At 36.7% G+C, this 25,643-nt stretch overlaps 1 protein-coding gene across 1 annotated transcript in view; it reads left to right on the top strand.

Annotated features, from left to right (window-relative positions):
* Positions 1-25,643, top strand: part of ADAMTS3 (ADAM metallopeptidase with thrombospondin type 1 motif 3) — a 285,859-nt gene that overhangs the window by 247,611 nt on the left and 12,605 nt on the right. The window contains exons 7-18 of the mRNA XM_040237040.1: positions 300-456; positions 1,314-1,419; positions 1,815-1,958; positions 2,589-2,721; positions 4,694-4,807; positions 6,838-6,983; positions 8,199-8,374; positions 9,701-9,834; positions 11,442-11,565; positions 14,961-15,041; positions 16,901-17,064; positions 22,872-23,037. Coding sequence (XP_040092974.1) covers positions 300-456; positions 1,314-1,419; positions 1,815-1,958; positions 2,589-2,721; positions 4,694-4,807; positions 6,838-6,983; positions 8,199-8,374; positions 9,701-9,834; positions 11,442-11,565; positions 14,961-15,041; positions 16,901-17,064; positions 22,872-23,037 — 1,645 coding nt within the window. The remainder of the gene's footprint in view (positions 1-299; positions 457-1,313; positions 1,420-1,814; positions 1,959-2,588; positions 2,722-4,693; positions 4,808-6,837; positions 6,984-8,198; positions 8,375-9,700; positions 9,835-11,441; positions 11,566-14,960; positions 15,042-16,900; positions 17,065-22,871; positions 23,038-25,643) is intronic.

The following is a 25,643-nucleotide window of genomic DNA, read 5'->3' as shown; positions in this document are numbered from 1 at the left end:
TTTACACAGTTGATTAATACTGAGTTGCTTCACAGTAGCAAAAAAATTCATCATCACGTATTTCAGTTAATGGTGTCAGCCACCTTTCACACAGATAATGTTGATCATCGTAAAGGTATCCCTTAGGTGCATTTAGAGTTTCCAAATGAGATTAGTTATCTAAACAAGCCCCCAATAATATTATTGTACATTATTTAATTACTGTAATCTCAAATGTTAATTTCAGAGAAAGTTATTCAGTGAAGCCTTTGGGAAAATATTAATATTATGTATGTCTTTAACATATTGTTTTCTTCTAGTCCATCAGCCTCATAGAAAGGGGAAATCCATCCAGGAGCCTGGAGAACGTGTGTCGCTGGGCTTGCCAACAACAAAAATCTGATCCCAATCACTCTGAACACCATGATCACGCAATTTTCTTAACCAGGCAAGACTTCGGACCTGCTGGAATGCAAGGTATTTCCATTACTATGTAGCAGAAAAATTTAAGGGCATGACTTTTCAAAAGTATAACTGGATCACTTTGCTGTACACTTGAAACTAACACAACAATATATATCAACTATTCTACAACATAAAATAAAATTTTTTAAATCTTAAAAAAAAGAGCAATCCTGAATCAGGGAGTCTGTTCACATGTTCACGTTTCCACCATCACTTTCATCTTTGCCTCGGCCAAGCATACATTTGCTTTCTGTTGCTTCCAGTGACTTCTGTGGAATTCACAATGTTAAATGCCACCTAAATACCATGACATATTATTCTCTCCTTTACAATAATAGGTGTACATTTGGGGTACAGAGGGGCTGCTATTAAATGCAGTACGATTTCCACTGAGTGTTTGGAAGGGGAAAGGAGGTGCTATGGGAAACGTCTGTTGCCAAAGAACTTTCTTCCAAAGTCACCTCTCATCTATCTATTTAATAAACTCTGATGTAGACTTTAAAAAAAAAATTAGACTGACCACTTTGTTTTCAACGTTGATGGAATCTCTGGCTCCCTTCATCAGTACCATGATTTGAAGGAACATTGACCACAGCAGAAAGGTAGGGCTTAGTTGATGGGCAGAGCAGAATGGTAACCCCAGGCAGTTCCTTCCCTTAGGAGAGGAGAAAATTGCAGACCCAGTGAATCCTTTCAGAGCCCGTTACCTGTGGCTTTCCCAAGAGAATGTGGCATGATGCTAGCAGCGAAATAATACTGCTTCTGTTTCCTGAAAAGCTTTTTTCTTTTTCCCTCGGCAAAGGTCCAGTAGTAATTCTTAATGGGTTTTCTCATAAAATGAAAATAAAAGTAATTGTTATTCTCTGCAGGATATGCTCCAGTCACAGGCATGTGTCACCCAGTGAGAAGCTGTACCCTGAATCACGAGGATGGTTTTTCATCTGCCTTTGTAGTAGCACATGAAACTGGCCATGTGTAAGTCACTGTTGACAGCTATAGAGTGGGGAAAAAAACAAGGTCTTTTCTTTCTGCCTCTCTCAGTATTGTTCATATTTCGGGCAGAGCACATGCCAGCGTGCAACTCTCACCCTCTTGCCAAGTTTGAGGAGCTGAAAAGAGTGAAGAGGTCATGCACTGAAACCAAATGAGTGACTGGCTTGCAGAGACACTCGTGGGCTTTTTGTAGCTATAGAACAAGAAAGGCATTTCTGCCAGATTGCTCTCAGTTTCACAGTGTCTGTGACTCCTCCACAAAAGCCTTGTTAGCTTAAAAAAATACCTATTTCCCTGTACATTTCAAAACAGAAATTATGCCAAAGCTGTGGTCCCTATCTTGATTCTTACCAGCGAGGTCTCGCTCTGTGTTCTAGGTTGGGGATGGAACACGATGGACAGGGCAACAGGTGTGGTGATGAGACGGCTATGGGAAGTGTTATGGCTCCCTTGGTGCAAGCTGCGTTTCATCGTTACCACTGGTCCCGGTGTAGCGGCCAAGAACTGAAAAGATACATACAGTATGTCTCCTTCTTTGTGTCATGAGAACATTACAGTAGAAATACAGGCGCAAAACTGTCTCTTAGAACATTGATCATAACTGAACTCCCAGTGAATGAAAACTCTTGTTCATGATAAACATTTTCTTGTGACTTAGCTTTTGGCACAGTAATTCCATAATGTGATTATAATATTTGAAGCCATAAGCCTAGCCTTGAAGTGAATTTTTAACTGTGATTTCCTTTCAGTAAATTCTCTGTGGGATCTTTGACTAATGGTAAAAGTTGATTTGAGAATGATGAGAGGGTGGTCACACAATGCCTGCATAGGGTATACCACCTGTACCCCATAGAATGGGTGTCAGGAGCTGCCCTGCCACACCATGGGGGTTCAGCTAGGGACATGAACAAGGTTGTTACAGTTCTACTGTGTTTTTGAGTATGCTTGGCTTATTTTCCTGGGAAGAATAAAGATGAATGGTCTTTTTCTAAATGGAGCTGAAACCAAAATCCTTAAAAGATATGCTTTCGTGAACTTGCTTTATGATCTGATGAAATTCCAGAGTATGTAACCTAAGAATACTTTCTCACTGAGACATGATTTTAAAAAAATTGAACATTTAGCTGTATGCACCCTTTTCTTTCCTCCAGTTCCTATGACTGTCTCCTTGATGACCCATTTGAACATGACTGGCCCAAACTCCCAGAACTTCCTGGGATCAATTATTCTATGGATGAGCAGTGTCGTTTTGACTTTGGAGTTGGTTATAAAATGTGCACTGCGGTACGTTACAGTCAATTTGGATTTTTGCATCTTAAAATCTATTTGCGTAGCTCCTGTTTGGTGACCTTTACAGATTCACTGGTGCAAGAATATGAACCAATGATTTGTGTTTGCTATGTTTCTACATGCTATAGCTAAGTGCTCTATATATACTATCTTATTTAATCCTTCTGACAGGCTAGAAGGAAGTTGGTATACTTTTATTTTACAGATGAAAAAGCCAAGACTTACAGAGGTTATGCAACTTGCTTAAGTCACACATCTGGTAAATGGGGCTTTTTATATGTTAGAGGAAGCTTTATGTGTTAGAGCAAGAAAAAATGTATTTCATTGAAAGAAGTTGATCTGCTGTTGAGATTCTGCCTTTGCAGATATACATACATAGTTATTTGGTTTGTCTGTGAAATATACAGTCAGTTCCTGTTTTCCTGCGTTAATGTTTTAACCTGAGAATTCTAAAGCTCTGGCTCCATATTGTAAAAAATTACAATTTCTGCATTAAGTAATAGGAATGAGAACAAAAAACCCAGATTGGAAATGAGGACTAATTCTAAAAGAAAGCTATGACGGAGTTTCCCTGGTGGCTCAGTGCTAAAGAATCTGTCTGCCAATGCAAGAGACTTGCATTCGCTCCCTGGTCCCGGAAAACCCCACATGCCTTGGAGCAACTAAGCCCATGTGCCACATCTATTAAGCCTCTGCTCTAGAGCTGGGGGAGCCAACTACCGAAGCCTGTGCACCCTGGGCCCCTCACCCTACAGCAGGAGAAGCCACCGTGATGAGAAGCCTGTGCATCACAACTAGGGAGAAGCCAGTGCAGCAGTGAAGACCCAGCACAGCCATGAATAAATAACACTAAAGAAAAGGAAGAAAGCTACGACGATAAGACTGTGTATAAATAGTTAATGGCATGTGTGTGTGCGCTCAGTCATGTCTTTGCTTTGCGACTTCATGCACCGTAGCCTGCCAAGCTCCTCTGTCCGTGGAATTTTCCAGTCCAGAGTACTAGAGTGAGTCGCTGCTTCCTATTCCAAGGGATCTTCCCTACCCAGGGATCGAACCCGCGTCTCTTGCCGTCTCCTGCATTGCGGGTGGATTCTTTACCACTGTGCCACCTGAGAAGCCTAATTAATGGCATAGGGAATAAATATATCAATAAACTGGCATTTGATATATAGGTTTATTTTTTATATCCAAAAATGATAAGAAATTTACTGTTATAAAGAGAGTAGATGAGGAAACAGTACGTACAAATATGTGTGCTTAAATATACACTTGGTTATTATAATATAGTGATTTAGGAAAATTAAAAAAACATTCTTAAGATGAGAAAACTAAGATTCTGATCTGGCTCTATTACTGTTTGGTTTGTATCCATAACTATAGTCTTACCTCATAACCCATATTTTTCAGCCATGGTATGAAGATCAAATATATATAAGTACTTTATAAACTACATGAACGTATTGTGACATTTTGTTACACCTGGAATACAGTATCTTACATGAAAAGTTTGACAGAGATTTTCTGCATTTAGTGAGCTCATGATGAGCATTTTTATTTTTTATATCTAACTGGTTCATACATACAGGGATAAAGAGAAGCCATTTTGATGGCTTGAGAGTTGCAAAACTGCTATGACATTTTCATATTTACAATGTTTATAATAATTACTTACTGTTTAAAAATCTGAAAACCATAAGATAGAAATGGCATGCAGAATAGTAAAAGTCAACTGGAGAACCAGACAAAGCATTGTTCATCAGTGTTCTTTTAGAAAAGCAGAATAAAAGTATTCTTTACTTGGAATTCTTAGGCATGTTTGTTTTCTTAACATGCTACAACTTTGACTATTATAACTTGAAATTAAAATATCCAAGAAACATGACGTGAAGAAACTGTACAGCAGGTATTACCAGTACAAGTCATTCCATCTCTACGTCACTGAGAGTTTGGTTTTTCTTTCTTCCAGTTCCGAACGTTTGACCCATGTAAACAGCTTTGGTGTAGCCATCCTGATAATCCCTACTTTTGTAAGACTAAAAAAGGGCCCCCACTTGATGGAACCGAATGTGCTGCTGGGAAAGTGAGTATAATCTGTTTATACAGTAAAGATTTAAGATATGTTGCATAAGATCATCTTTAAAATGATATGTAGCGTCATCTTTAAGAAAACCATAGAATGTGAAGTTTCACTGTGGTAATGCACGAACATCATGTATTAGTTTCCCAGAGGTGCTCTAGCAAATTACTAACAAATTACCAGAGAGTGGTTTAAAACAATAATTATTCTCTCAGTTCTGGAGGCCAGAAGAACAAAATTGGTTTCACTGAGCTGAAATCAGTGTGTGGGCAGAATGGCTCTCCCCCCAGAGGCTCTCATGGACAACCTGTTCTTGGCTCTTCCAGCTTCTGGTAGCTGCCTGGGTTCCTTGACTTCTGGCTGTGCCACTCTAATCTCTGTCTTTGTGCCCACACTGCCCCCTTCTCCTCTGCATGTGTTTCCCTCTGCCCCTCTCTTATAAGGATACACATGTGATGGCATTTAGGGTTCACCTGAATAATCCAGGGTAATCTCCCCATCTAAAAATTTTTATGTAATTACATGAGCAAAGGCTGTTTTCCAAATAAGATGGCATTTACAGATTGTAAGGATTAGGACTTGGCATCTTTGGGACCACTGTTCAGCCCCCGACTGATAGAATAGGAAGCGGCTGCTCAGCGGAGTGTCTGGGCTCTAATGGGATTTGATTTACTTGCTGGCATCACACTTCTTGTGAAAGTTGTCCAGAAATAAAGTCATGTGAACTTAGAAGATTTGGCCTTGCTCCTTGGGGAAAGATGCCCAGAAGTTTTCAATCTCAAGTTGTGTAGTAAGGATTCAATGCTCAGAAACTGGCCCAGTGCCAAGCTTCACTACTCATGAGGGGAAAGATCACAAAACCCCAGACAAAGGCATGTTGAGAACTCATGTTGAAGGGCTTTGACTAGTTTGGAAATAAGATATTGTAGATAGTACCAAAACCTGGCAAAGAAGATTTATATAGTTTTTAGTTCTTTTAAAGCCCTTTAAAGCTCTATTTCAAATGTGTATAAACTGTACTTGCTATCAGAATTGCACACATAATAGTAATAATAAAATGTCATTATTCATGTTTAAACTGTTAAGAATTGTGCTAAACTCATAACATACAGCATGTTGCTTTTGGAAAATTTGGTATTATAGCTTAATGCCTGAAAAAACAAAAGCAACAATGAGTTGATTCGTTTTTGTTTTATGCAAAAGATATCCTCTAAACCAAATCTGGAGATCTAACTTCCCTAAATATATTTGTGTTATGTTTAAATTTCCCAAAGTTGAGTTTTAAGAAACACTTTTATTGTGTGTAGAATAAAAACATGAATCAAAATGTTAAAAGAAGAAGAACGAATGCCTTTTGAGCATCTGCTCAAAAGATTCTGGAATACAGTATCTGGAATACAGTTGGGTACTATAAGCTCTATGTCTCTACAGTATCTGTGTTTTAGTATTCCCCACTTAGTTCTTCTGGTCAGAGGCTATTACACTATCCATGGTCCTTTCTGGGCCCCAATTTCCTCATCTGAAAGGTAAAGATAATATATCCTACCTATCTATTTCTTAGAATCATTGTGAAAGCTATATATGTTTTAGATACGTTATATTAATTGTTTTTGAAGTTAAGGCATATAATTTCCTGTCATTATTTAAAAGGGGACCATATTGCCCTTAAAAAATTCCAATAATATGGATAACAAGGGATGAAGGGTAGCCTAGCACCGACTGGGCAAATTAAGTGCTCAGATCTCCTTATTGATTATGATGTTTGATACTCACTGATACATGGATCATTTAAAAACATGTCTGAATTAATGTTACCTTTTATTTTAATTTTATACTTAAAAATGCAAGTCCAAATTACCCAGTATGTATAGGTCCCCATATTGTTATAATTACTTTGGGATGATGTTAAGTATATTTTCACCAGAAAAAGAAGTAAAAAAGAAAGGAAGTCTTTCACTTGGTGGTCCTTGTATAACAACTTCAAATTTAGCTTGTGCACAAAATTTCATAATTGTTTTTGTCATTTTCCTAAGTGGTGCTATAAAGGCCATTGCATGTGGAAGAATGCTAATCAGCAAAAACAAGATGGCAACTGGGGATCCTGGACCAAATTTGGCTCCTGTTCCCGGACATGTGGAACTGGTGTGCGGTTCAGAACACGCCAGTGCAATAATCCAACGTGAGTGTAACTCCTATCATGCACTTCACTTGGGGACGGACCAGAAAATGCCTCAATATTATGCCATTAATGTTCAGTTTCACAAAGTGCGTGTAAAACACAGACCGTGTAAACTGAGCATTTAAGTGTCTATTTTGGGTAAATCCTCACTAATCCATCTAGGGAAGAGTAGTCCATGATTAGGGTTAGAGATTGTTAAAGAAATTGCTGTTTAGGAGGCTCTGGAACTGAGCAGGGAAAGCAGATCACTGTGTCCTTAGGACTAGGCACCAAGGCTGTGAGACCTGCTCTAGGAAGCACAGGCCTATCGGCAGAAGCAGCAGTAACCACAAAGGCTCCCTCACTTCAGAGTCAGGAGAGGAGTGCTTCAGAGCTGAGCCGCAAAGACGGTGAAAGAAAGACCAAGAACTGGTGGGGGAAAAGTTATCCATTTGTCCTCCCAGAGAAAATTTTTGGAACCCCTGTTGTGTGCTTAGCGAATCTTATTTTCTGCAGAAAAAAAAAAAACAAAAAAAAACCCTGAACTATCAGACTTACTAGGACAGTCTTCCTTGTGTAGGGTTTAACATTTGACACCCGTTTTCTTTGTCTGGCAGCAGGATGGCTCTGAGCACATCTTTGTACAAAGACCGAGGGTTACACTATCTGTTGCACAGGAAGAGATGATAGCAATATTCACAGAAGCAACAAAAACAGTAAAAATTATAGTAGTAAGAACGGCAAGGGCTCACCATGTGCCACACTCTTTTTTAAGTGTTTTAAACACAGTAACTCATTTAATCCTCGCAATTTTTCTCTAAGGAAGATAGGATTATTGTTTGCATTGGATGTATTAAGAAACAGGCATAGAGCCATGATTAATGTGTCTTTGGGTTGCAAATACATGTTTTATGCATGATAAAAATATATAATTTTCCTGAGATCATATGCCTGTTGGTTGATTCTTTATATACTTTTTTTGTGCATTTAAAACATACCGTTTGAAAGAATATACTGTTTTAAAATATACTGATTTGAGTTTGGGACTTCCCTCCAGCAAACCCTAGCAGGGAGAGGACAGTGCTTTGGAAAAGGGATTGAAATTAGGAAGTATGAGTCTATTCACTGGGCTGGCAGCTCAGAAGCTCTGGCTTTTTGCCCTCCAGCACTGTGCCTGCAAGCTTCAGCCACTGGACCAGAGCCAAAAGGCCTTTCTCAATGTTGTCTTTTCTTTAGGCCCATCAATGGTGGTCAGGATTGTCCTGGCGTTAATTTTGAGTACCAGCTTTGTAATACAGAAGAATGCCAAAAACACTTTGAGGACTTCAGAGCTCAGCAGTGCCAACAGCGTAACTCCCACTTTGAATACCAGAATACCAAACACCACTGGTTACCATATGAACATCCCGACTGTGAGTAGACACCCACGCTTCTCCTGCTGTGTGGACAGTTACTTAGAGCTTAAGCTTTGCCAACACACAATCCCTTGGACTCTCGATCCCCACTTGGCAATTTAGGAAACTTGGTGCTTATAGGGGTGAGTCCTCCTGGGTTTCCAAGAATAAGGCTAATACACTCCTTTCTCTAGAGAGGTGAGAATTATGGAATAGTTCCTGGCAGGCAGTACAGCCACCATCACTGTTGAAAAGATGAGTGCAAAGCAATGCCTGGGAGAGATACTGAGTTTCCTCGTGCAACTGAAATCCCTCTGCTGGGAAATGCTTATGGAATATTGTGATCTTTCTTTTCTGAACAACTAGAGAAAATACAGTTATTTTACAATCAAGTCAGGAACAAGACAAAGAGCACTACTGAATAACAAAAGGCACTTCATAACTGTACATTAGTTATTAAGAAATACACTGGGAAATTCCCCTATCATGTTTCACTCCTTAGCCCTGACTTTTCAGTTAAATCTGTTCAGATGGGAACTTCTTGACATATGTCTTATTTGAGTGAATACACTGCTGAGTTCAGTTTAAGCCTGTTTTAAAGCAAAGATGCACATGTGGAAGAATTCAGAATTGCAATGCATTATTTTGATTAATTTGAGGAAAATGAGTCACATAAATTAGATTTAATTAATGACATCCTACAAGAAGCAAAAACTGCACTAGGCCACTGTGTCAAACAAAAGAGAAACATTTTCAGTGCTCTAAGTGTCCCTAAAACTAAATTGATTTTGAATGAAATTTATTTAATAACCCTGGCTAAATCTAGGGTAGCCAGAGAGCCTGGGTTGTATGGGACCAGTCATACCAATTCATATTGTTAGGGGCTCTGCTAGTGGCTCAGATGGTAAAGAATCTGCCTGCTCTGCAGAAAACCCAGGTTCTACCTTTGGATCAGGAAGATCCCTGGAGAAGAGAATGACAACCCATACCAGTATTCTTGCCTGGAGAATTCCATGGACAGAGGAGCCTGGCAGGCTACAGTCCATAGGGTCACAAAGAATCAGACATGACTGAGCAACTAACACTTTCACTTTCATCCCTTTCTATGTCATTAATAGAGCTCCTTTTCACTATCTGAATTATCCCAGTTTAGATGACAAATCATAGGGTCACCCTGGTTAAAATAAATATGCCAAGTATGCGTACTTCCCCCACCACTCTTTATTTATTTATACAATTTGTTTCCGGGAAGCCATGTTGAAGCTGTATATTTTAAAAACAAACTATACTATTCAAATATACCATTTTACATAAATAGTTGACTTAATCTTCCATCTTATACAGCCAAGAAAAGATGCCACCTTTACTGTCAATCCAAAGAGACTGGAGATGTTGCTTATATGAAACAGCTGGTGCACGACGGAACGCGCTGTTCCTACAAAGACCCGTACAGCATATGTGTGCGCGGAGAGTGTGTGGTGAGTTCAGGTTGCTTCCACCAAAGCTTCCTACAGTATTGTGTCCTTCTCCTTTTCTTCTCCTTCATCAGCATATTTTCAGAATTTTTCTTTAACTCTTTTTTATGTGAGATCACATTACAATGAGACTATGAATAGTTCAATAGCTCAACTAAATTTGGAAGAAATTTCACTTTATAAAATCAAACTTTGGTCACCGGAGAAAATTTTTCAATATTTAATTCGCTTTTCTCATTTCCAGTCAAATGCATTTCAGGGGGTTCCTGAGGCCTCAGGGCTGGGAATACAACTGGAACCATGCCTTTGCTTTGAGTATTTTATTTTAGCCATCCACTAGTACAATGCCAAGTCTTTTTTTTTTTTTAATTCAATGCAAGATGTACTTTATCATCTTAAAAAACTTCTTTTTCTCCCTGTCTCACCTTCCAATTAATTCTAACTTTAAACACTAAATTCCACATCAGAACAAAAGTACTAGTAAAGATGCAAAAGCTTTTTGTCCGTTTAGTCTTTTTTTATGCTGTTCATTTCTTGTCCATGTTCACACGTTTAAATGATAAGGAATTATCTCATTAACTGAACATGGTGCTGCTGCTTGATTCCTTTGGACCTAGGTACAACTAAGGTGTTAATATAAAAGAATCTCCAATATGCGATGCCTCATAGTTGAACTAAAATTTCCCTGAAAGTAGAATCTGTGTTTTGTTCATCTTTCACCTTCCACAGTATCTGGGAGTGCGTTAAGTATATATGTGGCATCATTTTCTCTGCTCACTCTCATCTCAAACTTACAAGTGCAGAATCATCATTCCCCAACAGCCATTCACATTAAAAATCCACCCCAGCTGGACTTCCCTGGTGACTCAGTGGTACAGAATCTGCCTGCCAATGCAGGAGACACAGGTTCGATCCCTGGGTTGGGAAGATCACGTGGAGAAGAAGATGGCAGCCCACTCTAGTATTCTTGCCTGGGAAATCCCATGAACAGAGGGGCCGGGCAGACTTCAGTTCATGGGGTAGCAAAAGAGTTGGACATGACTTAACCACTAAAACAAAGAAAACAATTGTTTTGAACCCACTTTCCACAAATGGGTGACTTCCTTGGCTTTGTTTGAATCCTTGAATTGCCTTCTGCACCCTCTGTTCCTTCAAGTTACTTTGAAAATCTCATCATTGGTGATGTTTTGTCTCACATCCCTTACCAACTTGTAAAGTTTGTACTAATGGACAATTCTCTATTTTGATTTTCTTCTTTATAAATATGAAGGCAACCAGGAAAAAACACATCCACATCTTAATTTTTGTTTTCTCAGCATCAGCTACAATATCTGTGTTCAATAAATGTTTGATGATTGACTACATATAATAGGAGAAACACTTCATTAGACTGAGGGAAATTTATGCTTTATAATTACCCAGAGTGCAAGTCATTTGATTTCATAATAGTTCTTTAAAAGACCAAGATATTAAAAATTAGAGTTAGAGAGGGAGTTTGGTGCCTGGCTGTGGGCTCATGACGGAACAAAAGGTGTATCATGCTCCGGTATGTTGACCTTTACTTGCTTGGGACATTAAAATGAGCTACATCTAATATCTTCTCTCCCCAGAAAGTGGGCTGTGATAAAGAAATCGGTTCTAACAAGGTTGAGGATAAGTGTGGTGTCTGTGGAGGAGATAATTCCCATTGTCGAACTGTAAAGGGGACATTTACCAGGACACCCAGGAAGCTTGGTAAGATGAGGTTCTCATGAATTCAGTATCCATGATTTGCCTTTTTTGAGACTTCTTTTAGGAATGCACCATTTTCTGTATAAACACACACACACAAAATTAGCTGCTGATTTATTTTCATCCAGATTACCTTTTAAGAAATTATTGAAATAACTTCGACAATCCATACTCTATAGCATCCATGATGAAAACATATCTACTAAATTTAGATAAGGAACAAAAGAAACCAATATCAATGATAGTAGTTCATTAAAATATGTGTTCTGTTTAATTTTATGTTTTTAATAAAATGTATTAGACCTAATTATTAGAATTAATCCTTATTTTGAATTTTCTGTTTGACATAAATTACTGATCAGAAGTTAAAAATATTCAAAACTTTAAATACAGCTTTTAAAATATTACAGTCACTTTGCTTCTTTTAAAAGTGAACAAATTTATCCTATTTATAAAACTATAAATCTTGGGTTCATATTTCAGTTAATATTTATAATTTTATATTAAACAAGTTTGAGGTACATACAACAAAAAATAACCTGAGGTATAATTGCTTATGGTGTGAATTTCTGTGCTTGTTACACAGTCAATGGCCTGGACTTAGGCATATGGTGAAGATTCATTAGATGGAACCAAAGCAACAAATAATATGCAACATTATTAGTATTTTCATAATTATACATTGGAATTTTCACAAAAGATTTAGATACAAACATGGATTACTGAATGATTTAAGTTTGGAACAATTATTATTCAGTTATTCAACAAACATTTATTGAACAAAAGTTTGTAAGAATTCAACATTTAAAGATTAATTCAATGTGAGGCTTCCCTTGAAAAGCTTCTCTTACATCCAAGATATAGTCTTTTACAGAATAATAGAAAACAAGATAAAACAAAGACAAAGATTGGTTTACATTGAACACATTGTCACTGTGGTAATTTTTCCTTTTAGAAAAATAAGAAACTATATATAAAAGAAAAAACTAGTCTTTATCCAAATGCAATAATTCTCTTAGTTCTTTTTACTCCCATTATCCCCCAGTCACCCACCTCAAGCCATTTGTATACATATCAGCTTTGGTCTTTGATATATTTAGGACAGAAGTAGGTGGTATATTTAGGCAGAAGTAGGTGACTATATTCTAATGTGTTTTCCTTAGGTATTCCCTACTCTAGTTACTGATATCTTTGCTATTCCTCTATGATGATTTGCTATAGTTTGTACTTTGAAAATTGTAAAAAGCAAATATTGCCATTTCTGGCTGATGGTATTATTTTAATAAAGCAAACAAAATTAGAACTATATACATAAATTATATGCATTTAGTAGAGTAACATGATTTTCTCTATCTTAATGTGAAATAATTTACTGTGCTTTGTTGCAGTTATGAATTGTTCATTTAGGTGTAAAATAATTATTTTTTCTTATTTCCAGAGTGAATAAATGTAAACAAAATGGTTTTTTACCATTGTTATCCACTCTATATTATGTTTAATAAAAGGTAGTAATACTTTTTTTTTCAGATACCTCAAAAATTATGCTAAACCTCCAAATTAAGTTCAGAAGAAGAGAGGAAAGCTTTCAGACTGTTCCAAGATAATCTAACATCCATTTTTTTACACTAATATTATCATCATAGTTATTCAATAGACTAATTAACCTTTTCCAACAGGGAAAAATTTAAGCAAGAGATGCCATAAAGAACTCAAGTTGCTGGAAAATGAAATCTGCAAGTATTCGACTTCAAATCACCTATATCATTTCTCGTTCATGCTTAGTCTTACTTTCATTGACTATTAACAATTTATTGGCATTAGCTAACTGTTATAAATGCATTTTGACTTCAATATATATGATTATGAAATAATCATGAAATATGATTATTATATATTTTATATGTTACCTAATAAAATTATACAAAGCTTATAGTATAGTCAATGAAACAGCAAGACTTGGATAAATGAACTCTCTACTAATTAAAGACGTTCTATTTAAGGGAAGACAAGAGGAGCCTTCACTTTACCCAAAGGAGCTCGTAGTGTTTCTCTTGCTGAAACAAGGGAAGCTAAAAATGTATTGGGTAAGTTGTAGCGAACTGCAGAAAGATGGGCATCCATAAATGGCATCAAGCTGTTTTGCTACCCTTGGTATCTTAACCACATTACTTCCAGCTGCTGATACTCAGGCAAACATGGTACGTTTCATGTACTGATTATCACCCAGGCTCAGGTGCTGAAAACCCTGACCCCAAAATGACCACTCCACTTAGTTAAGACACTAATAAATATTTTAAAAGTCAGGTAAATCTACCTATAGGTAATCATTGTCCATATAGAAATGACCAAAAAACAGATTTCTTTCTGACTCCACCAGCAATTTTGTATTTATAACTGGATTTCTGTCAATAGTTACAATGTATGTGTTATAGGTTTCATAATGTAATGAAGGTATAAGTTGCATAATCTTCCTATATTCATTTTTGATGGAAACGAGAAGAAACATTTCGGTTTCTCTATTTCCCCTGACTATTGTTGATTTATAGTTAGGACCTTAATTCTAAATGATCTTAAGATAACTTTTCAGTTCAGTTAAGATAACTTTTAGGACATGCGATAATACTAGGAAGGTTTATTATACAGGACGATAGGACCTTAAAACCTAAGACAACCTGTTAAGCATTTCGGTTTGCAGTTTCTCAATTAGAAGATTGAACTTAGGGTCAGTGTAAAGGCACTGTGTGACATAACTTGCAGGTGTTTTCCAACCAATCTACAAAATATATTTTTCATCATTGCCATTTATAACTGTGTAAAGCCTTAAGAGTAGTTGCTAATCACGATATAAATGAAAACTACTCACCGGTTTTTCTTTTGTAATTTCTTTAGAATAGAGCAGGCTTTTAAATCTGAAGCTATTTCATTAATTAGAAGTTTAGCTGTCTATACTTGCCAGTTAGACTTTTAAAATAATATATAGACCAATAAAATACCTCAAGAAATTCACCAACTAATCACACTATAAATGAGCCACTGTTCAAAAGGATAGTTTAAAAAACTAAAGTCGCATGGAGGGACACAGAAGAGTATACTATTATATTTGCCTGAATTATTGTTGCCACAATTTGTAGGTCAATACAAAATAAGTGACTAGTGGGTTAGAAACAAGATTAATTTTTTGTCAACTTAATAATTATAAAGAAAAATATGCCTCTGATCCTGTGCCAGATGTCACAAAATCTGCCAGTGCTTTGAAGTTAATTTCTGAAACTGCTTTTTTCGGTTTATGGATGCCTTCTTCTGCACGCAGGAGCTGTAGGAACGTAATGCCTGACTAACCATGGTTGTTGCTTTTGTTTTCCTCTTTGCTTCCTCCACTATTTACTACACATGCAAAGGGTACCTTAAGATGTTTGATATACCCCCTGGTGCTAGACATGTGTTAATCCAAGAAGACGAGGCTTCTCCTCATGTTCTTGGTAAGTGTTTCTGTCTGCTGGCTGTGCTTTAACATGCACTGAAATGTAGAAATGTCAAAGAAATGATACAGAGATATAGATACATGTGTATGTGTGCATCTGTGTCCATGTATACGCATAGGTATCTATATCTATGTACACGCATAGGTCTGCAAGTTTCAAAATTTTGTATAAAGTCATCATTACCTGGTTTGCGTTGGTCATTTCTCCCAACTATTCTTTCTTTCTAATAAGAAATATTCACAACTAGAGTTTTAATGTCTGGTGAAAACTGGGTTGGTTCATTAGGACATGAAGGAAAAAATAATTTGGTAAGTGTGAATTTGTTAAACATTTTTATTCTGTTATTGGGAGATGAGAAAAAGTAAAATATTAACAAAATGCACTAAATTAAGGAATAATATCAGGAAAATTTGCCATATTTGTTGACAAATTAATTCTGATATTTTGGTTGATGCCATACTGTATGCCTCTTCTTTTAGTGCATTTTAAGTTCTTTGACTGAAAACCAACTACATCCTGGTTGTGCTAGTCCAGTAAAAAGTGTCCTGATATCTGTTATGTGTCCAGTTTGACTGGCACATGCAGATTCGTTTTCTGCATGCTTTCTGTTTATTATCTGCAAATTATCCTGTTTATAATTTCCAAAAGAAGATTTTTTTCTCCTTTCTATATTAGAAGATCATGTAGACATGTCATTCTAGAGGAGTTTATATTTAAAGTGAATGCACAAATGTAAACACAGCTTTCACATATTCCTTGAGCCGTTAAATCACTAAGATTTCTGAAACTGACACATCTGTCAAACCTGTGAAAATATATAGTAAATTGCTTTTCTAAATACATGTAACTTCAAAATGTATTGGGTTTTTTTTTTTTAGTGTTTCATGGAATTTTTTCTTAGTATTTAAAATTATTTACTATTAGATTCCAAAATAGTCCTACTAGTATTTAAAATATATTTACTACTAGATTCCGAAACAGTCTCCACTGTCTAGTCCTTTATCCCATAATTGAAATTCCCTACTTTTTATTCTGGAATTCAGATTATTATCTTTGGAAAAATTAGTTTAAAATCTCGAGAGGAATAAATGTATTTAATTAAAATTACTCATGTTTTCTACACATTTTTAGTAATAGTAATAACTTTTGAAATTTTATTTTCTAATATCATTAAATGCCAACGTACCTCCAAACTTTAAAATCCCATTTGTTATTTTTATTCATTAGAGAAAGCATTTTATTTAATAATATATAGTAAATCTGTAATATATTACAATTTCTGTCACCAGTAAAGAGCTTTTCCTGACCATTTTAGTAGGTAATATGACTTTAGAATTTTACAGTTGTCAGGACTAATTGCTTGTTGGCCTAAAAATTAGTTCAACTATTTTGAGTACCTCTAATATTTTGACTTAACTTGAAAGAGCTACACAGTAAAAAAAATAAAATAAAAAAGGCATTATGTTGTGTGCTGTCCTAGTCCTAAATCATTTGTATTACTTGTTGTAGAATAAGCCATTATTTTAAAAATATTTCCAGCTTCCTGAGGAAATGTATGGGATGAATGAGTTAGAAAGTGTTAACTGCTTTGGCAGTGTTTTCGAATGGGAATATTTGTTAATTTTGATTTTCTATCTCACCATCTCGCCACTATTTTTAACTGGTTAGGAAGGCTTCTTGAGAATTTTGAATGCCTACTGAATGAAGTATGAGTCCTATCAGAAGTAACACTCATTTTAATTGCTTTGATACTCATAAAATACAGTCTTTCATTTATAGGCAAGAGACTTAACTGTGAATCTTCAAAGCTGTAATAAGATAAAATGTATGCCGGTTACTCATTTTTCTTTCCTTAGCAATTAAGAATCAGGCTACAGGCCACTATATTTTAAATGGAAAAGGGGAGGAAGCCAAGTCAAAGACCTTCATAGATCTTGGTGTAGAATGGGATTATAACATTGAAGATGACATTGAAACTCTTCACACCGATGGACCTTTACATGATCCTGTTATTGTTTTGGTATGTGGCATTACAGGCTTACTGTGTAGTTGTTTTACTTTATACTTTTATAATTAATCTATCTCAATTACAATTAATTTTATAATTAAATATTTAATATAATTAATTAGAATTAATTTTGTTTACTTGCTTGTTTTTAATAATTCCATTTATCCTTGCTCTTTATTCTTTGGGGAAGTTTGTCATATCTTTTATTATATATACATTATAAATGAAATACAGTATTATTTTCTTTGATTTTAGTAATCGGTTATCTTTTAAAGACAAGAAAAGAAGAAATAGATTTTTATATTTACTCACATATTTAGCATTGTTGATGCTCTTCATTTTTCCTGGTAAATCTGATTTTCTATTTAGTACCCTTTACCTTTGATATAATGAACTTCCTTTAACATTTCTTGTGCTATGGGTATGCATGCTAGCAAGTTACTCTCTCTGCTTTCAATTCTCGGAAAACATCTTTTTGTCACTCTCATTCTTAAAGGATATCTTCACTAGAAATAAAATTGGAAGTGGCTAGCTTGTTTATTTTTTTCTCAGCGCTTTAAAGATGTTTTTCTATCATTGTAGAAAGGTCCAGGAATTTGGGGTTTCATCTAGGAAATAGATATGACTATGAGGTGGCCCCCAAACATATTGTTCAGGTGATGCCTTAGCAGGTTTGCATGTGAGGCCACCTTCAGGAAGAAGACAAGAGCAAAGGAACTTTTGGAGGAAGGGAAACTCGAGAGGAGATTATGTGTCCAGGTGACGTTGCCCAGCAGCACAGCGGGGAGACTCCGGGTTGGAGAGCTTCCAAAGGCAGCAGCAGCAGCAGCTTGGGATCCTGATAACCACAAAGTCTTATTTATAATTAGTGGATTTGGGGTCCAGTTTCATAAGGGTATGAAAAGGCTCTGTTCTTTAGTTGCTCAGTCATGTCTGACTCTTTGTGACCCCATGGACTGCAGAAAACCAGGTTTCCCTGTCCTTTACTATCTCCTGGAGTTCGCTCAAACGCATGTCCATTGAGTCAATGAAGCCATCCAACCATCTCATCCTCTGTCTCCCCCTTCTCTTCTAGATGGTTAGAAATCTACTTGTTTGGGCTACATTTGAAACAATTGGCTATGTGAAAATCCGAGTTTGGTGCCAGTGGACTTTTGAGCTAATCAGTCTGAACTTGCTGTGTATAAATAAACAACCTAGGGGCCGATATACAGGAGCCATCATTGACTCATTTATATACCATTTGTCTGCTCGAATCCATTGTTTATGATGAGAAGTAACCACTCCACTGTTCTTGCCTGGAGAATCCCAGGGATGGGGAGCCTGGTGGGCTGCTGTCTACGGGGTGGCACAGAGTCGGACACGACTGAAGCGACTTAGCAGCAGCAGTTAGCAAGCTTCATTTAGGTTGCTGCTGTGCATTTAGTCTGTCAGTATTCTCTGGCTGCATTTTACAATTTTCTCCTTATCTTTTTGTCTTGGACAGTTTGTAATTTGACTGCGGCATGCTTAGTTTGTGATGTTCTTTGTATGTATCCTGCTTGGGGGTCACCAAGTATCTTGGCTCTATAGATTGATGTTTTTCACTAAATTGAGGTAAATTTTCCATATGTCTTCAAGTTTATTTTTCCCCCATCTCTCTCTTTCTGGGACTCATTTACATGTATGTTAAAACAGTTGAAGTTGGTCCACGAGACTTATGAACTTTGTTCATCCTTTTGTAATCGCTGTCTTTTCTCTGTCCTTCAGATTGGATAATTTCTATTGAACTGCGTTCAAATTCTTTTACTGTCTTATGTGGTCTCCAGTCTGCCACTGAGCCCATACAGTAAAGTTTTCATGTCAGATAGTGTTTTCTAGAATTTCCTTTTTTTTTTCTTTTCTTATAATTTCCATTTTTCTGCTGAGATGTCCATATATTTTCACTCATTATGTCCAACTTTTCCACTAAGTCCGGAGACTTCATATTGCCTGATTTTGTGGGCTCTTTTTTTTTTCTTGATTATACTTTGTCATCCTTCACATTGTCATACTTCTTATACTTTTTTTATTGTACACTGAGCATTAGAGATGGTAGGTTTTCGGGCCTTTAGTTTGCCTTATCTTCCTTAAAAGCATTGGGTATTTGTCTGTCTGGCAGTTAATTTATTGTCGGTTTCCACTGATCTTGGAGGCTTGGTTTTCCTTTCTGAGGGTTGATCTATTTCAGTTTTGTTCTTATTCTTATGTCTTGGCTTTCTGGTGCCTTAACTGCATATCTGAAGTGTTGGGGAGGCCATGAGAGCACCAAGGGCCCTCATCCCTGCCTCTCCCAAGGCACCTCTGTCCTGCTCCCAGCCCCATGGCAGCCACTCATTGGTAGATAGCATGGTTTCTTGGCCTGGGCGTGCACAGACCAGTCCTCTATGTAGAAAACCCATGCAGCTTTCTGGACCACCCTCTCTGAAGCCGTCTTTTCTTTAGTGCCCGTGTCTCTGAAAGTCCCAAACTCCCCGCTCCTCCTCAGCTCAGGGAGACATTGACTTGGCTTGGGTTCCTGCTCTCCGTGCCAGGCTCCAGACCTGGCCCTCTCCAGAAGCCAGTACTTAACATGTTTCTCTCCTCATGGAGGTCATTATCCTTTGCCATGTTATTCACTGCAAGAAAAAAAATTCTCTCAAATGTTATATTCAGTTTTATTATTTTTAATATCAGGAAGGTAACTCTGTTACTTCCTCATGAATGAAAGCAGAAGCAATTATTTTGACTTGAAATACATTGTTAGATTCTGTATACCAAACCAATATTTATTGCATTCCCTATAAAAATATTATGCTAATCTAAAATAAATCATCTCACTAAATTTCAAATCTTTTTTCATTTGAAAATTATTTCTGCTTGATAAACTGTCTGTTCAGATCTTTTGTCCATTGTTAAAGTAGGTTGCTTTTTTCTTTTTAACTTTTTAGAGTTTTTTATATATACTCAATATATAAATCCTCTATGAAATGTGATTTTTCAGATATTCTCTTCTAATATGTAGTTTCTTTTCCTTCTCCTATAGTGTTTTTCATAAAGAAAAATATTTTAACTTTATTGAAGTCCAGTTTATTAATTTTTCCTTTTATGGATCAAGACTTTCTTACTATATAAGGTTTTTTTTTTTTTTTTCCCTGATCCAGGATCAAAATTCATTTTCTTCTTTTTATTGTAACTTTTATAGTTTTACATTTAACCATTTTAATTTTATTAACCATTTAAGCTAACTTTATACACACTTTCTCTACATTAGAGTCTTAGTTTTGTACATGGATGTCCATACATTATCTATTCTTATATAACAGATCACCCCAAACTTGGTGGCTGAACACAAGCAACATTATTATATCATAGTTTCTCTGGGTCAGGAATCTGGGAATAGCTTCCATGACTAGTTCTAGCTCAGGGTATCTCATGAGGATGCTCTCAGATGAGGCTACAGTCACCTTAGGGCTCCACTGGAGAGAATCTTCTCAGTTCCCAGTTCAGTCACATGGCAGTTGAAAGCCCTTGGAAGACTGCTCCCAAGCATCTTCATGTGGATGCTTAAATAGGATGCTAAAGTGTCCTTATCACATGACAGCTGTCTTCCAGAAGTGAGTGATTCAAATGATCCAGGAAGTGAGAATGCAACCAAGACAGAAGTCAGTCTTTTTAACCTAACCTTAGAAATGACATCCTTTCACATCTGCTGCTATTTGCTAGACGCAAGCCACTGGTCCAGGATCCACTGAAGGAGAGAAGAATTAAGCTCCACTTCTTGAGAGAGAGAAAGTGTCAAAGGACTTGCACACACATTTTTTAAGCCACCACAGTGTCCAGCACCATCTGTTGAAAGCAATGTCCATTCTCCATTAAGTTCCCTTTTCATCTATGTCACAAGTTAATTACCCAAATTTATGTGGGCTTATTTCTGGACTCTTATTCTGTTCCATAGGTTAGATAATTTTATAGGAAAATACATATCAATCAAATTTTATTTAGATTATTTTAAGTTTGATTGATTGGTGATCAGAAGCTCTATTTTACTCATATGTAATTACATTGCATTCTTCTCCAGCATCACAGGTGTCTAGCCTCAGAGCCTTCTGGCAGGGCTTCACCAATAATATTAGAGTGACCCCAGGGAGCCATGTGTAATTGATACAATCCTGTAAAAACTACATGAAAGTCAATAAAAACTATTTATAAAAAAGAGTGCTTTGCTAGAAAAGTAAAGATAACATAAAAAGCTGAGAATACACTTACAAAGTTTATTATAAAAGGATTAATATTTCTATTGCTTGGATTACATGAAAAAAAGAATATGTATAACAATAAAATAAAGAGGATCTGACATGAACACGCAATGCATGGTGGACAAAATACAAGTGACCAATAAACTTAGGAAAATTAATCTTTACTATTTATCAAATAAATAGCAATTAAAACAACAATCTTTTGCCCATTCAGTTAACAAAGAGGAAAATGATTTAATACACAGTGCTGAATGGGAGCACCTTCATATACTTTCATTATGAAAATAATAATTGTTTTAACTATTCTGAAGGGCCATTCACTGGTCTATTATGAGAACTATAAAAACATGTGTGTACCCTTTACCACATTAAGGAAAATCAGAAATTATCACAAAAATGGGGATAAATTTTAATCAAAATATAGATATTAATTTTTCTGATTAAATAAGGTACACTAGGATTAAATAGGCTGCCCACCTGCTAATGTGGGGGATGCTGGAGACCTGGGTTAGACCTGTGAGTCAGGAAGATCCCCTGGAGTAGGAAATGATTATGCACTCCGGTATTCTTGCTGGAGTATCCCGTGGACAGAGGAGCCTGGCAGTCTACAAAAAGGCTCTACAGAGGAGCTTTTGCAGTCCATGGGGCTGCAAAGAGTTGGACACGACTGAGTGACTGAACCGGAGAAGGCAATGGCAGCCCACTCCAGTACTCTTGCCTGGAAAATCCCATGGACAGAGGAGCCTGGTCGGCTGCAGTCCATGGGGTCACTAAGAGTCGGGCACGACTGACTTTTCACTTTCATGCATTGGAGAAGGAAATGGCAACCCACTCCAGGGTTCTTGCCTGGAGAGTCCCAGGGACGGGGGAGCCTGGCGGGCTGCCGTCTATGGGGTCGCACAGAGTTGGACACGACTGAAGTGACTTAGCAGCAGCAGCAGAGTGACTGAACATGCACACATGCACTAAGAGTAAACACTATGCTGGCATTTAGAAACATATTTTCAAAGAATATTTACTGTCTTGGGAAATGTGTGACATGTTAAGTGAAATAAGCAAGACCAGAAAAGTATGTATGTGTACACATACACACACACTCACACACACACATATGCAAATATCTTGAGGTTCTATCCCCAAATAATAAAAGTGACTTTAGTTTTCTCTGGTTTAGTAGAATTATGGATGACTTTTATTTTCTTCATATTTTTTCATGATGTCTACATTTTCTGGATGGAATATGATTCTCTTTATCACCATAACAAAAGTCTACTGTAAAGAGTAATAATTAAGTACACCCAGGAGATATGTAACTTGAGGAACTCTAAATCGAATTTTATTGTATTTTTTTAAACTTTTTAATGTCAAGATACTTTATATATTTGCATTTTTTTTCTTAATCAAGACATACCTATACTTTAGTGATAGAAAGAAAAAAACTATTTTTAGAAACTACTTGAAAGTCTTCCAGTTTTAATAAGATACGTGTTCTGAAATATTTGTAATTTTTCATTCAAATTTAAAACTTAGGTGATTTACATATCTATTTCATGTATACATTAGATTATACCTCAGGAGAACGATACCCGCTCTAGCCTGACATATAAGTACATCATCCACGAGGACTCTGCACCTACAATCAACAGCAACAATGTCATCCAGGAAGAATTAGATACTTTTGAGTGGGCATTGAAGAGCTGGTCTCAGTGTTCCAAACCCTGTGGTGGAGGTAACAAATTGAACACATTTATTATACTAAAATGTAATTCATATAAAAGCCAATCTTCTTCCTTCTGCCTTAAGGATTGTGTCTAAGTGAGGATACAACCTGAGAAACACCAGACATAACCAGAACTTAAATATAAAGCATTTTGACTGAAATCTCAGGATCTACAAATGATAGGAATCCATTCATATCAGTAGTAGACCACCTTAAAATTCCTTGGCTCTTTCCCCTTGTCTTATATCCACGCAGTGGTATCCTTAGTCACTTTATGCTTTCCTAACTCTCCCAAACCTCGGTGTCTTTTGGTTCTTACCTTCCTTCTCCTCCACTTTTACTTTCCATACCTATGCATTTCTTTTCAGCATTAATAATGGAAGAGCTCTTAGTTGCACTATGTACCAGATACTATTTTAAGTGTTTTATATTTTAATGATGAATGGCTCTAAGAGGTTGGTACTATTTTTACCTCTCTCATACTGATGGGGAAAGCGACGCACAGGGAAGCTCAGCACTGTAAGATACAAACCCAGGTAGGTAGCCTGGCTTCTTCGTACCTGTTTATACTGCATTCTGCTACCTGTCTGCTCTCTCTCTGGAGTAGATCCATTAAGCTCATCTCTAAAGTTTCTCAGTCTCTCCTATCATCCATTCCTCTAGTTTGGAACAACAAGTGCTGCACAATGGAGCTAGCCTAGACAGAATTCTCTCATAATAGTAACACTTCATAGTTGAAAACAAGAAATTATTCATAGCAGGGAATGCCTGGGTAAATATTTATACTTTTAAATTCAAAGATATATTTTTAAAGGTTTTTCTCTAGAAAGGACATAAAATGTTTTTAGATAATTATTTGAAATGACACTTTAGGTACTTTCTTAGTGGTTCAGTGGCTAAGACTGCAGTTTTACTGCAGAGGGCACAGGTTCAGTCCCTGGTCAAGGAACTAAGATACTGTGTGCCACAGGTGTGGCCAAAAACTAAATGAAACAAAAATGATACTCTATCTACCACAAAATGATTATTTAATTTGGATCCTCCTACTGCATCTGCCTGCAGTACAGGAGACCCAGGCTTGATCCCTGGGTCAGGAAGATCCTCTGGAGAAGGAAATGGCAGTCTACTCCAGTATTCTTGGCTGGAAAATCCTATGGAAAAAAGGAGCCTGGCGAGCTATAGTCCTTGGAGTCACAAGAGTTGGATACGACTTAGTGACTAAACCGCCACCAGCCACCACTGCGTCGTCAACATCTACTCGGTCACGAGACTTTCAAATGCACCTTTTTAATATCTACTAGATCTATTCCTCCCTCGTCAGGCTTCCTTCTCGACTTTGAAAGGGAAGATTATTGCGGAAGTCTCTTACCTAGCCAACTAAATTTGATTTTCTTCTCTTCATTTCCAGGTAATTTCTTGAATGGATGAATAAATGAATGAGTAGAATTATATTCCCTGATTCAGATCCTTCTTTCTCTCAATATGTCACCCTGAAGACAAAACATAGTTTATGTAATATTCTTGACCAAAATGAAAACCTGAATTGAACCATTAGGAGACAGATAAACCCAGACTGTGGGACATTTTACAAAACAACTGGCTTATCATCTCAAAAATATGAAAGGACAGAAAGAGATTAAAACTATTCCTGATTAATTCCATGACAACTAAATGCAATGAATGTTCTTTGATTGGAGAAACATTTTTATAGAGTACATTATAGGGCAATTGATAAATTTTGTATATCATCTTTATATTAGATAATAGTATATTTGGGTTAAATATTCTGATTTTAAGAGTATATTGTAGTTATGTGGGATAATGTGCTTGTTATGAGCTATATGCTGAGGTATTTAGAAGTGAAGAATCACAATGTTAGCAACTTACTCTCAAAAGGTTCAGCAACATTTTATATGTAAATATGTGGTACTGGTTTAGTTGCTAAGTCATGTCTGACTCTTGTGATCCCATGGACTGTAGCCGCCAGGCTCCTCTGTCCATGGGATTCTCCAGGCAAGAATATTGAAGTGGGCTGCCATTTCCTTCTCCAGAGGATCTTCCCAACCCAGGAATCGAATCCGACTCTCCTGCATTGCAAGCAGATTCTTTACTGATATAATCTGTTTATTATACGTTATAATTAATATATATGATGTAAAAATATGTATATCAAATATGCTGACATGGTAACAAAAGGTTAATCTAGGTGTAAGGCATATTCATTGTGTAGATTTGAAATTTTCCAAAATTAAAAAATAATATATACATACACACATATAATGTTTTTAAACATTAAAAATAATATATATATACATATACATATGTTTTTTATAAACGTCCAAGTCGGTGCCTGGGGAGACCCTCAATAACTCCCTAAACATTTGTCTGGCCCATAGGTCTTTTAAGACTGGATCCCATACTTCAGCCATTCAAAGAGCCCTGAAGTTTTCTATGTCATATCATTTGCTTGGGGTATTATTCTGCTTCATTCTCTTTGTTGTTGTTCAGCCTCTAAGTCATGTCCAACTCTTTTGGGACCCAGACACACATACTGGAGTGGGTTGCCATTTCCCACTCCAGGGGATCTTCCTGACCCAGGGATCGAACTCATGTCT

This window comes from Oryx dammah, unplaced genomic scaffold, assembly GCF_014754425.2.
Source record: "Oryx dammah isolate SB20612 unplaced genomic scaffold, SCBI_Odam_1.1 HiC_scaffold_3, whole genome shotgun sequence".
NCBI lineage: Eukaryota > Metazoa > Chordata > Mammalia > Artiodactyla > Bovidae > Oryx > Oryx dammah.
The sequence above is the reverse complement of the archived record's forward strand: the minus strand, read 5'-3'. Positions and strand labels throughout refer to the sequence as shown.